The 13,733-nt window shown below is 64.8% G+C and overlaps 1 protein-coding gene across 1 annotated transcript in view; it reads left to right on the top strand.

The window, feature by feature from the left end:
- The window catches only part of LOC119098268 (protein MTSS 2), a gene marked incomplete at its 3' end in the record, with an annotated part of 49,260 nt that overhangs the window by 3,723 nt on the left and 31,804 nt on the right, over window positions 1-13,733 (top strand). The window contains exons 3-6 of the mRNA XM_037221190.1: window positions 1,808-1,869; window positions 5,885-5,958; window positions 9,757-9,841; window positions 10,885-10,976. Of these exons, the coding sequence (XP_037077085.1) occupies window positions 1,808-1,869; window positions 5,885-5,958; window positions 9,757-9,841; window positions 10,885-10,976 (313 nt within the window). The remainder of the gene's footprint in view (window positions 1-1,807; window positions 1,870-5,884; window positions 5,959-9,756; window positions 9,842-10,884; window positions 10,977-13,733) is intronic.

The following is a 13,733-nucleotide window of genomic DNA, read 5'->3' as shown; positions in this document are numbered from 1 at the left end:
ATTTACGCCGTGAATTGGTGTTCCTAGTGACGCGGTCTGCGGCTGAAAATCAGACTGTTGGGACATGGGGATTTTTTTTGTTGTACCATTACCTTCCCGTGACGTTATCATTGACCCCGAGCTGTTCATTTATCTGCGCTGGCGCCAATCCTTGCGGGGGTATCACAGGTGCGGTCAAAGCAGCATGCACGCTTGAAAAAAGAATAAGGCATGCGTGTTCAGGCGCCTTCTATTTGTCCGTCGTGAATACACCGACCGCGGCTGGCACGTGTCAGTGCTGACCTTTGCCGTGACGGCCGGGCTAGCTGGGCCCTGCCTATCGCCGGCGTTTGGTGCGCCGCTGCTCGCAGACACGGGGGGCGCTGCCAGACTTAGGTGGCACGGCCAGGCAACGGGAGGCAACGGGACGGCAACTAGCAGAGACATGCGGAACGGGCAAGCTCTCCTCAAAATTGATATGAAGTATTCCATTGGTGCGTACTAGCAACACATAAACGCCGCCCGCCGGTTCTTCCAGCGCAGTGATTCTGAAAAAATCGTGCGACTTCGCGTCCATTGGCAAAACAGTGTCGAACCGAGCTTTGGACCGGGTGCCAGAGAATGTACAGTGTGTATCATCACTCGCTGGTGTGTCACTACAGCGTTCCAAAATGCATCCAGCAGAGTTTGCAAATGTGAAATATCTGTATTAATGCGTTCATAATTTTGGTTTCTCGGGGCTCTCCGAGTAATTCGTTGGCTGCTAATACCGCTGCCCTCTGACGTTGAACCCTGGCATCTGTCGGGTCCGGCCGGTTCGCCAAGCCCGGGTTGCCTAGATGCTGGGTTGACCGCCGCCCGGTTCAGTACTGGTTCGCCAATCTTGAGCAAGGGGAGGAGCAACAGGCAGTGAACCCGGAGCTGGGAGTGGAGTGCGATGGCACGAACAAATATCGACATCTCGCCACTCAGTTGACCAAATATTGAAACAGTGTTACCACGGCTCGGGGCCCGTCACCTCCACCGACGGCCGCCCACCCATTCCGCCCCCGGCCCGACCGCCCTCGCGGCGTCGTGCCGCAGGGAGGCCAGGCCGGCACCGATGAGAACGGCCGGCCCGCTCGCCAACGACTGGGACCGAGTTCGGGACGGCAGCCCCGACCGCTCTGTTTTGCCGCCGCCCGCACTGTTTATGCCGCGCGGACCGGACGCGACGCGGCCGCTTGTCGCCATGGCGACGGAGCGGAGCGGCGTGTGGTGAACCGGCGACTGTCCCATCGGACGAGCTGAGCTCAGCTGCCGACCGCTGCTGACGCTGCGCTGTGGGGCAGGGGGGGGGGGGGGGGCTGGGACCGGTCAGGCTGGCAGAGGGGACACCCGACCGATTAACTGGCCGGACGCAGGACCCCGGAGACCGGTTCCTGGTACGATCTTGTCACCGCACCTTTGTAACGTAAGCTCACTTAGCGGCAGGCGGCATGTGACGACATAGCGGCTTGCATCAACTGGTTCATTCACTGACTCGGCTACGGGTGGCGGTAATTGAGAAGCTGTTTTGCGTTTAGTTTGCAGACGTTTAACACGGCGCTTTCACCACACGGTGATTATGTACCGACCGATGGACGATAATTACGTGGAAGAAGCTGTTGCAAAGCAATCGATTACTGGCCATCGCTGTTTGCAGCCAACGAAGCGTGTTACGTTTGATGGTGTTATTGGCTGTGGGAACGCGAGGCTCGTTTACTATTTGTGTTGCGTTAAGATAGCGTCGTGCCCAAGCTCTGGGCTGTAAAGACATGTACAAAAACGGCTCGTCTCTGACCAACAGGGCTCCCAACCGGTGTGGGAGGACTTCGCCAAGCAGGCCAACAAGCTGCACATATGCCTCAGGTGAGTGGCGCTCGGTCGGCGGTGGCCGGTGTCGCCGGTGCGAACACCCGCAAGACCTGTCCCCGCCGGACATGCTGTGGAGTGTGCACGCAGCGAGAAGTGGTCCTGACACGCTGTCGTGGTGTCACGTGGTGTCACGTGCGACACGATCGCCTGTCGGGCGGTCTTTTGGTGCGCTGAGCGCTTGTGTGAATAGTTTCGGACCCCTCTGGCGCTCCAGTGTCGCGGAGGGATCGTCGGAACACTGGCGCGGGCGTGGGCTTCGCGAAGCGGCTCCTGGCTCGATGTCGTGACTCGAGAAATGTCGCAACGGGTTGGGCTCAGGCCTCAGGTCGCCGGCGCCGCCTGCATGTTTCATTACTGATCGACCGAGACGCCGCGCGCCGCCGCGCCGGGACCCGTTTGCGAGCCACAAAGTGGTTCGGCACGGAGCCCAGCTGGGCGGGCGCGGACGACGCTCCTCCGAGACGTCCGCTAACGGGTCATCGCCATTGACCGGCGGCCACCGCACTCGATACTCCGCGGCCGCGGCATCGACCTTGCCCGTGCCTGCTGGCGCGGCGTGCGGGCGCCGAGCGGCGGCGAACTGGCCCCGCTCGGCCGCCCGTCCGGCCGGCGGTATCGATTGCGGAGGTCACCTGGATAGCCAGACGGCTGCCGGTGTTGATAACGCGCCGCATTGGAACGGCCCGGAGCTCGGTGACCCTCCGTCGTTGAACCCGCCGGACCTTGGTGACCCTTCGCCGCTGACCCAGCCGGACCCTTGGTAGCCCTTTTGCGCTGAACCGCCGGGATCTTCACAACCGTCCGTCGCAGAGGCTCTCTGACCTTGGTGACCCTCCGCCGTTGACCCATCCGGACCTTGGTGACCCTCCGCCGTTCAACCATCCGAACCCTGGTAGCCCTCCTACACCGAACTGCGGGGATCTTCACAACCTTTCGCCGCTGAGGCCCCCGACCCCAATATCCCTCCACCCTTAATCCATCGGACCTTGGTGACTCGACGCCACCCGCACTTTAGAGCGGTTCTTGTCCCAACTCCGAGCCCCATGACACGCATTCCGGTGCGCAAAGCGAACCTACAAGCGCGGCAGCACGGTCCAGCGGCACCCAGTCCGCGGCCCGCCCGGGCATGAAAACGGGCTCGCGTGCTGCGCTGGTGCATGCGTGTTCGTCACGGGCTTATTGTCGTCGATTAGGATCGAAGCTCCAAAGCACCACCGGTACCATGAAGCGGTCCAGTGGCCCCGTGAGTGGCTTTGTCCTGTTCACTGGACAGCCGCTGGCTGTCGTCAGGCCGCCACGGGACTGGGGACCAAGGGTGCCATAAAATGTCCCGGCTCGTGCTGTGTAGCGTGGCACCATTCCCGAGAGAGAAGGTTTTTACTTCCTTTATTACGGGGCACAGTGGCGGATTTGTCCCCGAAAATAAACCGAGATTACTAAAGATGGCAGAATTCATTTCATGGTCACGTCAAATTTGGAAGAGCTGCCAATTATTTTCACCGCGTGTCTCGGAGACCGGAACACAACTCCAGCCGCCACTCGGCGAAGCTCGGACCATCTACGGCCTCCACGGCGTTTCATTATCGCGCAGCGCTCGTTAGTGGGCCGAGCCGGGCGCGGGCGTCGGGTCAGAATCAGCGCTCCTGATCGCGCGCGAGGAAGCCGCTGACCCGGATCGGCGCCCGGCGCGGGACCGCGCCCTCGCGGCCCGGCGCCGCGCCGTACGTCGTCCAGCCGGCCCTCCCAGCACCGCTCTGCCAGTCGATGAACGCACACCCCCCCGGCAGGCCGATCTGCCACGACAGACGTGATCGACGCCCGCTCAGCGCCGATGCGGGGGGGGGGGACCCCGAGACCCCGGGCGCGGGGTGCCTGACCTGCCGAGGGCCGGGCTCTGGGAGGCTGAGCCGGCCCAGCCGGAGCGGGGAAAAAGGCAGACCCCGAGGGCTCGGGCGGGGTGGCGTTGGAGATCTCTCCTCTCCATCTCTCTCTCTCTCTCTCTCTCTCTCTCTCTCTCTCTCTCTCTCTCTCTCTCTCTCTCTCGCTCTCTCTCTCTCTCTCTCTCTCTCTCTCTCTCTATCTCTCTCTCTCTCTCTCTCTCTCTCTCTCTCTCTCTCGCTCTCGCTCTCTCCGCTCTCGCGCTCGCTCTCTCGCGCCCTCGCTCGCGCCTCGCGCTCTCGCGACTCGCCCTCGCGCCCTCCTCTCGCTCTCTCCTCTCGCACGAGTGACCTCATAAAACGCATGCGCAGTTCCACACGCCGAACTGACGCCCACCTTTATTGCCACATCACGGAGCTGCGTCCATGACATGCGACCGGTGACGTGTCAGCGGGGAGTAATTCCGCCAACGCCGGCCGGGACATGCCCTGACAATACGCCAGGTGCGGGTCATCTGCGGCACGATCCGCGTGTGTGTCGCGTGGCCGGCCGTGTTCGGATGGCCGCGGCCCTGCTCGTGCCGGGCGGCCCCGCCCGGCCTGTGACGGGCACAAGCGTCTGGCGGGTCACGCCGCGCGGCCCCGCCGAGATATTGTCCCAGCGGATCACGCAACGCCCGCCGCCGGATCCCGCTTTCGGCGAGGGCACGCGATGCGGCGTCGCCCGTCGCGGCCGGCTGTGCGCCGCGCCGGCGCTCGGGGCGCCCGGCCGGCGCCGGCCGGCGGCGGCAGCGCTGCCTGCTGGAGCGGAACGTCGCAGCGGTCGGCGCGACGCACCGCTAGCCGATCTCCACTTTAGATTGTCGAGTCGTTCTGTGGAATAACCGCGGATGGCGCGGATGTGCTCGCCGCCATCTGGTCTGACAGGTCGCTGGGGCCGGCTTGTGCTGGTGTTGACGGTGCACTCGGCTGCGGGGATCGTTAGTGAGGGCATCATCACCACCGGTTGTTTTGGGAGAAGATAAAACTGTCAACTACTGGCCAGATTCGAAGTGGTAGGCGGTCGCCCTGGACTATAACCTTGGGCTCGTTTGCTTACTCCGTACGGTGCAAACATGGCACCGTTTAGAAGGGCGTGCCATGCAGATCAGGCCGGTCAGCGTCGATGGCCATGTTTATACGGTCCGAGGGTGCTCGGCGTACTGCGCTATACAGCGTCAATAAAACCAGGCGCCGTCACAGACATTAGGGCACTGCGGTTGTCTGTTCCGATTCGGGTCGTAAACAGGGGCGGAGACCGTTCCGTGCAGCATTTCATCATGCCCGAGCCGTCGGCTCACTCCGCCGTCCCCTCACTCGGCAGGGCGCCGTCCACGTGGCTGTGGCCAGCCGTGTCGGCCGCGATGACGGACGCGTCGCCGAGGAGCCGAGGAGCTCTGGCGCGGCGTCGTGTGCCGCCTCGCTGTGTCATCAGCCGGGGACACGCCCTCCCGAGCCGGTGTCATCAGCCGACGCCCCCCTGGGGCCGGTCGAGGGGTGGTCGGGCCGCGCCGGTCGTGACCCGCGGCGTCCCGGTCAGCGCCGGGTGACCGTGGTCCGCCGTCGGCGGCAGGCGCTCGGCGGCGCCACAAACAAACGGGACGTCGGAGCCAGGCGCGCCGACAGACGGCCGTGTCGGGCCGGCGGTGGCTGCGGCGCGGCTGCTGTCACCCGGTGACCTCCCTGCGGTCGCGTGCAGGTCAAAGGTCGGCCGACTCCGAACCGTTACTGGGCACAGGTGCTTGCGGATGAGGCGACGCGTGGGCGGAGCTGACGCCGACCTGTCGGCCACCATGGGGCGCGACCGCACGAGGGCGGGCGAGGTGCCGCGGCTGGCCATGCTGTCCCAGGGAGGCCGTGACACCGTGACCTGGTCCTGGTGGTGGCATCAGGACCAGGCCTGATAACGCCTGACACGTAATGATCCAGGTCCGCTCGTGATGCTGCTTCAGCTGATGCTGCCTTCGGCGCCGCCCTTGTGTGGGCTCCAGCCGTGGCTGGGCCGCCTCCGATACCGGTACCCCAGCCTTGTCTGAGAAGCTACCCGTGACGGTGTGGCAACCGTGTCTGACTCGACGCCCTCTGCGTTCCAGGAGCACACTGCTGGTGGTGTCGTCCTACCTGGACGCCTTCCAGCGCGTGGCCGACATGGCCACCACCGCCAAAGGTGAGGAAGCGCCGGTAGCGGTCGCAGCACGCTGCCTCGGTCTCGGTAGTGCTCCCCCTGCCGCCGCACGCCGCGTGCTGTACACGCAGACGTGTGCTTTGCGTGGCCCGCCAGCCGCCGCGGACCGGCGGCACCGAAATTACCGACGAGCCGCGCCGTCACGCCAGCTTTTCCCTCAAGTGGCGGCGGCGGCGAAGTCCGCTCCGCGGGCCGACAAAGGACGCGACCCGGCCGTGTCCCAGATCGGAGCGGTGCGCACAATCGCGCCGCGGCGGCGGCGGTGCGCGCCCGGGGCGGCGGAGCGGGCGCGGCGCCGCCCATTCAGCTGCCGCCTGCGGCGGCCGGCTGCGCGCTGTTTAAAGCCCCCGCAAGATCCTTGGAGCGCACACGAGAATGGGCGCCGATGATTGCTTTTCGGCGCCGCGGGGCTTTGCGTAACACGCGAGGAAAACGGTTGATTTTATCGCGTTTCGGGTGTTGTAAACGTAGGCCTGTTTCGGACGGCCGTGTTTGCGTCGTCACGCTATGACGGACCGCAGTGGACGTGAGGGGCCGGCCAGCCGGTATCGATCTGTGTGGTGTACGACTGTCTGGCGTAGTGGCCGTGAAATGCGGCAGTTTATGGCCGCTGCTCCCCACCTGGGGCGGCTGCGGCCGGGGCGGCGGCGCGCGCTGGGAGTCGTGAGCCGAGCTGGCGGCCTCGGGAGGCGGCGTCTCCCCTCGCCGGCAGACAAACGACGCCGTTAGACGCACGCGGCGGCGACGGCCAATTCCAGGGGCCCGCCCTCGAGGGGACGGGTGGACCCGAGTGCCTGTCCGGGGCCGGTCTGATTACCGCGGCGGGCCGGGCAGCGGGCGTCGCCGGAACATTGTTATTGCTGTTATACGGCTGGGCTGAATGGCGGCCTTGTTTGATCAGAACCGGCCAGCTGGGGATCCGGGCCGCTCGCGTAATGCAGCCTTTGGCTCTGGCGCTGTTCCGCTAGGTACCAGATGCGGCCCGGGCCGCAATAAACACCATCAGTGGGAGTTCGGGCGCGATGGCCGCCGGAGGAAGGTCTTCACACCAGCCGCCATCGGCCCGCCTTTGGCTGTTTTCATTGGCCAAAACCGGTTGCGGCCGGCTTTTGCCAGCATTCCTTGGTAAAATATCGGTACCTCGTGACCCCTACCATGCAGACGAAGCATTTGTCACGTAAATCTGGTTGTTTGCCTGTATGGCGTTCGGTGGCGGCCGTCGTCAGCGGTGCTCTTCGGGCACCGGGTGCAAGCGGGCGCTGTCCGCCCCCCGAGCTCACCCGTCACGCGGCCCTGGTTACTGCTGCAACAGGGCTGACTGCGTGTTTACAATAAAGTGCGAATGTGAGTCAAATCCGCACCGCCGAGCGTGTTTGTATGCATCGAGAATAATCACCAGAACCGCACTGTGTTGCTTCATCTCTCGATGCTGGCGCTGTTACTCGTCGGGAGGGCAAAGTCTGGACCCAGCACAGACATTACACCACATCACCCCTTTCCTCCCCTCCCCACCTCCGGCAGCCGTAAGCTGCCCCTCAACGCAAACACGGCGCCACATCCCGTCCGCCCGCTCCCATCTGCGGGGCGTCGTCTCCGGCCGGCTGTCGCGCGAGCCGGGCCGCCGCCGGCGGCGGCAGCGGCTGCGTGCTGGTCGCCTCCGCCGGCGCGACAGCCGGCCCGGCTCGGCGCGTCGATACGCCCAGCTCGCCAGCGAGCGTTGAACCTCAGGCTGCGCCGTCGCCCTGTCTGCGGCGCCGCCGCGCCGTCCGACCCGCCCGCGGCGGTATTTTTACACACGCGGCCCGCGCCGCCGTCCGTCGCTCGCGCGCTTATTTACGAGCGGCCCGGCCATTTCCGGCGCGTCGCGCGGGCGCGTGCTCGGCCGCCGTGTCCGGTCGCGCCGCTGGCCCGCTAAACTGCCGGCCCGACGCGCGCCGCCTCCGCCCGTAAATAGTGCCGCCGCCGGCCCGGCCCGGCCTGTGCGTGCCGGCAGGAGCGACTGACCGCAGCTGATGCCGCCGCACCGGGCGGGCGGCGACGGCGTGGGAGGCTCGCGGGTGGTCAGAGCTGCGAGAGCCGGTTGTCCGGTTAACACGGGCCGGACCGCCAGCCGCACGGCGGGGCGGGGCGCCGCGCAGCCGAGGCTGAGAGGCGGGATTTGGCTAGCTTGTGCGCCTTTTTTTCGTAGCTTCTTCGACCTCGTTTCGGCGTTGAGGGCTCGCTGCGTCCCCCAAAGCCTCCTCACGCCATGCGCGTTTCCGCCGCGGCCGGACGGAAGCCGGCCGGCCGACGCGGGTCCGGATGGTGTGTGCGGCGGCCGCTCGCAGCCGCCCGCCTCGTAATCCGAGCCGTGGTCGGGGCGGCCCGCGGAGCCGGGCGCACGTCCGGCCCCTCGCCGGGCATCTGCCGCGAAAGCCCCGCGTCGGCGGCCGCGGGCCCGAGAGCAGCTGACCGCCGCTATCGGGCGGAAAGCGATTCCTCCCCGCCCCGCGCGGGATAAGATACGGCCGGTGAGCCGCGACGGGCCGGTAGCAGACCTGTGGAGCGAAACCACGCCGCTGCCGGGCGGCGCCCACCGGCCGGCACCGGCCACCGCCGCCGCCGCCGCGGGACCCGCGGGACCGGCTCGCTCAGCCCGGCGATGTGTTTTACTCGGGTGATTGATGGACGGGCATGCTCGGCTTGACTTGTGCGTGTGCAGATGGGAGCGGCTGTGCGATAAACAGTTTCAGCGGGCTGGGCTAGAATAAATTTTCTGTGAAATGTTGACCAGTCGAGTTGAGCGGTTATGTCAGTCAGAACGATTGACGGACCAGCTGCGGTAGCGAGGTGATTCACAACAGCGATCTTGTCCTTCGTACGCCTGTCTGTATATCCTTCATGTATGTATGTGTTATGCGAGGTATCCCATGTTTTCGCTTAAGCAATGTTACGCTTATCCCATGTTTTCGCAACGCAATGCACATATGTTCACGCATATGTAGGTGTGGCATGCAAGTTTGTATGTGTGCATGTGTGTAGCCCACCGTCCGTTGAATATGGCAATTGTTGACTTCGGATCGCGCTTATCGAAAAGGAATGAATGAACCAATGAATGAAATTATAGTACTCTTGGGCCAGTGGTCTATAATCGGATTTAGAGTCACTCAGATGGAGTGGTATGTCAAGTCGGAGTCGGAGTCGGAGTCGGTGCCGGTACCGGTGCCCGTGCCCGTGCCCGTGCCCGTGCCCGTGCCGGTTTGGACCGGAGTCAGGCACACATGGGTGTGACGGGAGCTCGCCTGCGCTTGATTTCCGCATCAGTTCCGTGCAGCATGGCTCATGCCGACCGCTCAGTGAGGTCCGCTGGGACCGGATGCCCCCACCGCCAGGCAGGGTCTCTCCTGTGACCCCAGCTGCTGCCCGCGGCCGGTCGGCGGGTCCGGCTCGGCCTGGACTCGCGGCCGTGAACAGGCCGAACCGGCCCCGTGAACCTCCCGATGTTTTTGTGTCCCGAATGACGGCGTTTCTTTGTATCGACGCGGGCTGTGTGTACTCATCAGCTGACCCCCGCCTCTGTTTAATGTCAGCCGTCCCGCAGTCGTCAATGCGTTGGATGGAGGCGGCCGCGGAGGGTGTGACCTTTGCCCGCCCTCTGACCCCGACCCGGCCGCGGCCTGTGTCGTCTCTGCGTGTCGGCCTCTCGGCCGCGGCGTCTGTGATGCGGCGCGGACGGACGGTGACCGCGGGCGGCGCGCGCGCGCTGTTTTCGGCCGGACTGACCGGGCGGGCCGGTTGCAGGCGCCACGAGAGAGATCGGCACAGCGCTGACGCGCATCTGCCTGCGCCACCGAGCCGTCGAGGCCAAGGTCAAGGCGTTCGCCAGGTGAGTGGGCGCGGTTGCGCACGCCGGTCGGAGCAGCTGTCGGGGTGTCACGGGGCTGGCAGACGCGTGAGGCGTGCGCTGATGGCAGGCGGAGGTCGGATGCGGCGGACGCTGGGGCACCGCGGGACCCGACAGGGGGATGGGGTGGGATTGCCGTGGTGGGATGGGGTGAGATTGTGGGATACGTGGAAGAAGGGTAAGCGGGAGGCGACGTTGAGTTAGTCTCCTTTGCGGGATGTGTCAGTGAGTGACGTGGAGAGGGCGGGTTTGGTTCGCGAAAGCGATGATCTATATCCGGGAATTATGCTCGTCACTGAAGTATGGGCATTTGCATGATAGCGCTGCCTGTTTTCCCGAATGGGGATGATGTCACGGTGCATTGGCTATTGATCGCTCGTTATGCGCTTTTATTTAACGTTTTCTTGTCACGTCAGTTGACGTCACGGAACGGATCGCAGCCGTGCGGCGTGCTCTCGCTGTTCGAATTTAACCCAGCATGGTTGTTGAAATGGAATAAGCCCGGGCCACCTGATTCGAGCACGGCCGCATTGTCGAGCGCGGCTTGTCATGTCGCGGCCGGAAGCTCGGGCCACCGCCTCCCACAGTCAGACCAGCTCCACACACCTGTCACGCCGAGCCGGATGCAGCCCAGCTCTGAGCGCGCTCCCTCTCACCACGAGGCTGCGCCGCGCCCTCCCAGTGGTCTCGCGGTACCTGCCGTCTCGGACTGGACCTCCCCGGGAATAGCCGCCCGGGGCTTGTTGACTTGCCCCGGCCAGGCTCGCCCGGCCTTCCCCCGTCGTAGTCAGTTATCGCGCTCGCCGCGCCGCGCCGCGCCGCGAGCTGTGTTGTTTTGCCCTGATTTGCGGGCGTGCGCTGACCGCGGCCGTCAGACGGCCGGTTCGGCGCCGTCAGACAGCTGCCCCAGGACCGTCAGACGGCCGGCCCAGCGCCGGCAGACGGCTGCCCCAGGACCGTCAGACGGTCGGCCCAGCGCCGGCAGACGGCTGGTGCGACGCTCTGACCCGTTGTCTTTATTGCAGCGCGTTGATGGAGAGCCTGATCGTGCCGCTGCAGGAGAAGCTGGACGACTGGCGGAAGGTGGCCACCCACCTGGAGAAGGAGCACGCCAAAGGTGAGGCGAGCTGCGGCGGACTGGCGAGTCGACACGCCCCGCAACAGCCCCCGACACCATCCCCCACTCACCCACCCGCACGGAACCCAGCCCGTATACTAGGATAGTCGGGGGCAGAGGGCGGGATAGACGCTGGCATTGTTTGGACTCGGCAGAGCGGGCTGTGGGGCAGAGTATGCCGGGCACGCAAGCGCCGCACATCGACGCTCTTCCGTCCCAGCGCCGGACAAAGGGCGGATTCGGGATCGGATCTAGGGACCGCTTCGGATGCCTCATCAATTACCCGAAAGCCAAGCCAGAGTGGTGGGCATTCTACTTTGCCGCACGGGGGCAATGGACCATCCCCTCCGTCGCCCCCCCCCCCCCCCCCACACGCATTTGGATCCGCCATTGGCGCCGGGCAAACGCACCCGCTGCGTGCTGACGCCACCGACCAGGTGGGGATCGCCGAGCCCGCCAGCGTCGCTGCTGCCGGCGGCCGGAGGCGTGGCGGCCGGTCAGACACCCCTCGGCGCCCCGACGACACGCGGACGCACGCTAACAAGGCGCATTACTGTCATCCGGAGAGAAGCAGGCTAATGGTGTGGGACGCGAGCGAGCTGCAGACCGCGGGGGGAGGGACAGCGGCTGGCGGCCGGCGTGGCGACAAGTGTCAGCAGGAGGCGGCAGGCAGAAGGCATTGTTGCGCCTTCCCGGACAGGCGGACGGGATAGGTGTGCGAGCTGCGGACAGGCGGTCGGGATAGTTGTGCGATCTCCGGACAGGCGGATGGGATAGTTGTGCGATCTGCGGACAGGCGGATGGCATAGTTGTGCGATCTGCGGACAGGCGGACGGCATAGTTGTGCGATCTGCGGACAGGCGGACGGCATAGCTGTACGGTCTCCAAACAAGCGCAGCTGGCGGTGTGTTTCAGTTTCGGCATGGTATGGCAACCTCTGGCCAATAAGAAATGGCTATGTGCGGTGTGAAATTATCCGTAGCTGTAGCTTTCTCCGTGTGTTTATGTCAGCATTCAAACCATGTGGTGTTATTGTGTAGCAGGTGATGTTTCAGCGGCGCTTCCGTGAAAACTCGTTTTGTTAGACTGCTGCATTCGGAGCCCTGCTTAAGTATTTATGGAACTTACAGATGAACCTCCGCTGAGCATAAACACCTGGAGATAAAGGGGTGTTCCACGTTAGCGTGGGGTTTTAAACTGAAATAGCCATCGGGAGATCATTCTGTGCAGTTTCTGAGCTACACGCTAGCGAAGATGTGCAGACTATTTCGGGGAGACTATTTTAAGTTCACTCAGACATTCACGACGTCATAATAACGTCATTCAACTCCCGCCATTCCATGGGCATGCGACGATCAAAGCCAATGCAAATATAATTGTCGAGTCGGTTATATCTGGCGTTCGTGAGCACGCTTTCCAGATATAATGGCCGTCAATTAGTTCTCAATCAATGTTGTGCAAGACACGATGACGCAATTAAACAGTGATGTGCTGGGAGCATGTTTACTAAACAGAGAAATGGTGTTGTCTAGAGCAATCATTTCCACTAAAAAGTGTACCATCAGTGATCTTATTTCGTCATATCTGATGTTTCCTTCAGGATATCCAGACGTGGAACATCCCCTTTGCATATTATTATTTGTACTCGCGAATGCATTTCCCCGGAGGATAGATACCTGAAGTTAAAACCTGCCAGAGATAATCCTGCCGTAAGGAGGACCCCCGCGTAGCCACCACCGTTTCGTGGCGTAAGCCCTCTGTGGCGCACGTGACGTCGTCCTCCGCTACCGGGCCGCCCGCTGGGCCGGTACCGGTGCTGTGCTCCCCTTTGCAGGCGCGGCACCGGCCGCCGGCCGCGCGGCGCTATTCACGTGTATTGTTCGCGCCACCTGCGAGCTGGCGGTGCAGCCAGCGGCCTGGAACGGCGCGGGGGGCGACCGCCGGCGCACTCGAGCGCGCGGACCGTCCGGCGCCGCGGCCCGCAACCAGGCTTCTGTGCCCGCGCTGCGGCCGGCGCGCCAGCCGTCGCAGCCGGACGCAAGACGCCTGGTGTGGTGGCCAGAGCCGGACTGAACCCCGCCGCTGACCTGGCCAGGCGTGATCGGTCGTGGGTGGCGGCCGGGGGCGTGATCCGGACCGTGATGGTGGGGGGCGGGGCGGGGCGGGGCGTGATCTGGCGGGGCGTGACCGAGCCGCCGCAGCCCAGTCACGAGCGAGCGGTTCGACGGCCGCCGCCGGTGGGAACGTCACGGACAGTGCGGCCTGCACGCAGCCCGGCGCCAGGACCGGCGGCCGCCGGCAGCGGCGCGGGCCGGGCGCCCGCTGCCGGCGGCACGGCTCGTGGTCGGAGCCTCGGCGGCCGGCGCCACGTCTGAATTCCTGCCGCCCGTAACGCCGTGGGAGCGGCGATGGCCGCCTCCGGGGCTCGGCGCGGAACTTCGGGAGGACGCCGCCTCAGGCGCGAAGCTTTGGGAGGACAAACATCGCGGGGTGGTGCCGGGCTGGCGGGTGGTTGGCACCTCGGACCGCAACGCGCGCGGAACGGGCCACTCGCTTTACGACTCGACATGCCGGACAAGCCTGTTCCACGGTTTGGCGCGGCAGCGCCGGGCGCGCCCTGCGAGCGGTTTGACGCGGCAGCGCCGGGCGCGCCTGCGACGGGTTGTGTGACGCTGCAGCCGTCGGACGGGGGGACTTCTCCGCGACTGGAACGCGGCGGGTCGGTCCATCGTCCGCTGGCAACCGCTCCTCCCCCGG

This window comes from Pollicipes pollicipes, unplaced genomic scaffold (genome assembly GCF_011947565.3).
Source record: "Pollicipes pollicipes isolate AB1234 unplaced genomic scaffold, Ppol_2.1 Scaffold_4740;HRSCAF=5597_pilon_pilon_pilon, whole genome shotgun sequence".
NCBI lineage: Eukaryota > Metazoa > Arthropoda > Thecostraca > Pollicipedomorpha > Pollicipedidae > Pollicipes > Pollicipes pollicipes.
This window is presented reverse-complemented; position numbering and strand designations above follow the sequence as displayed.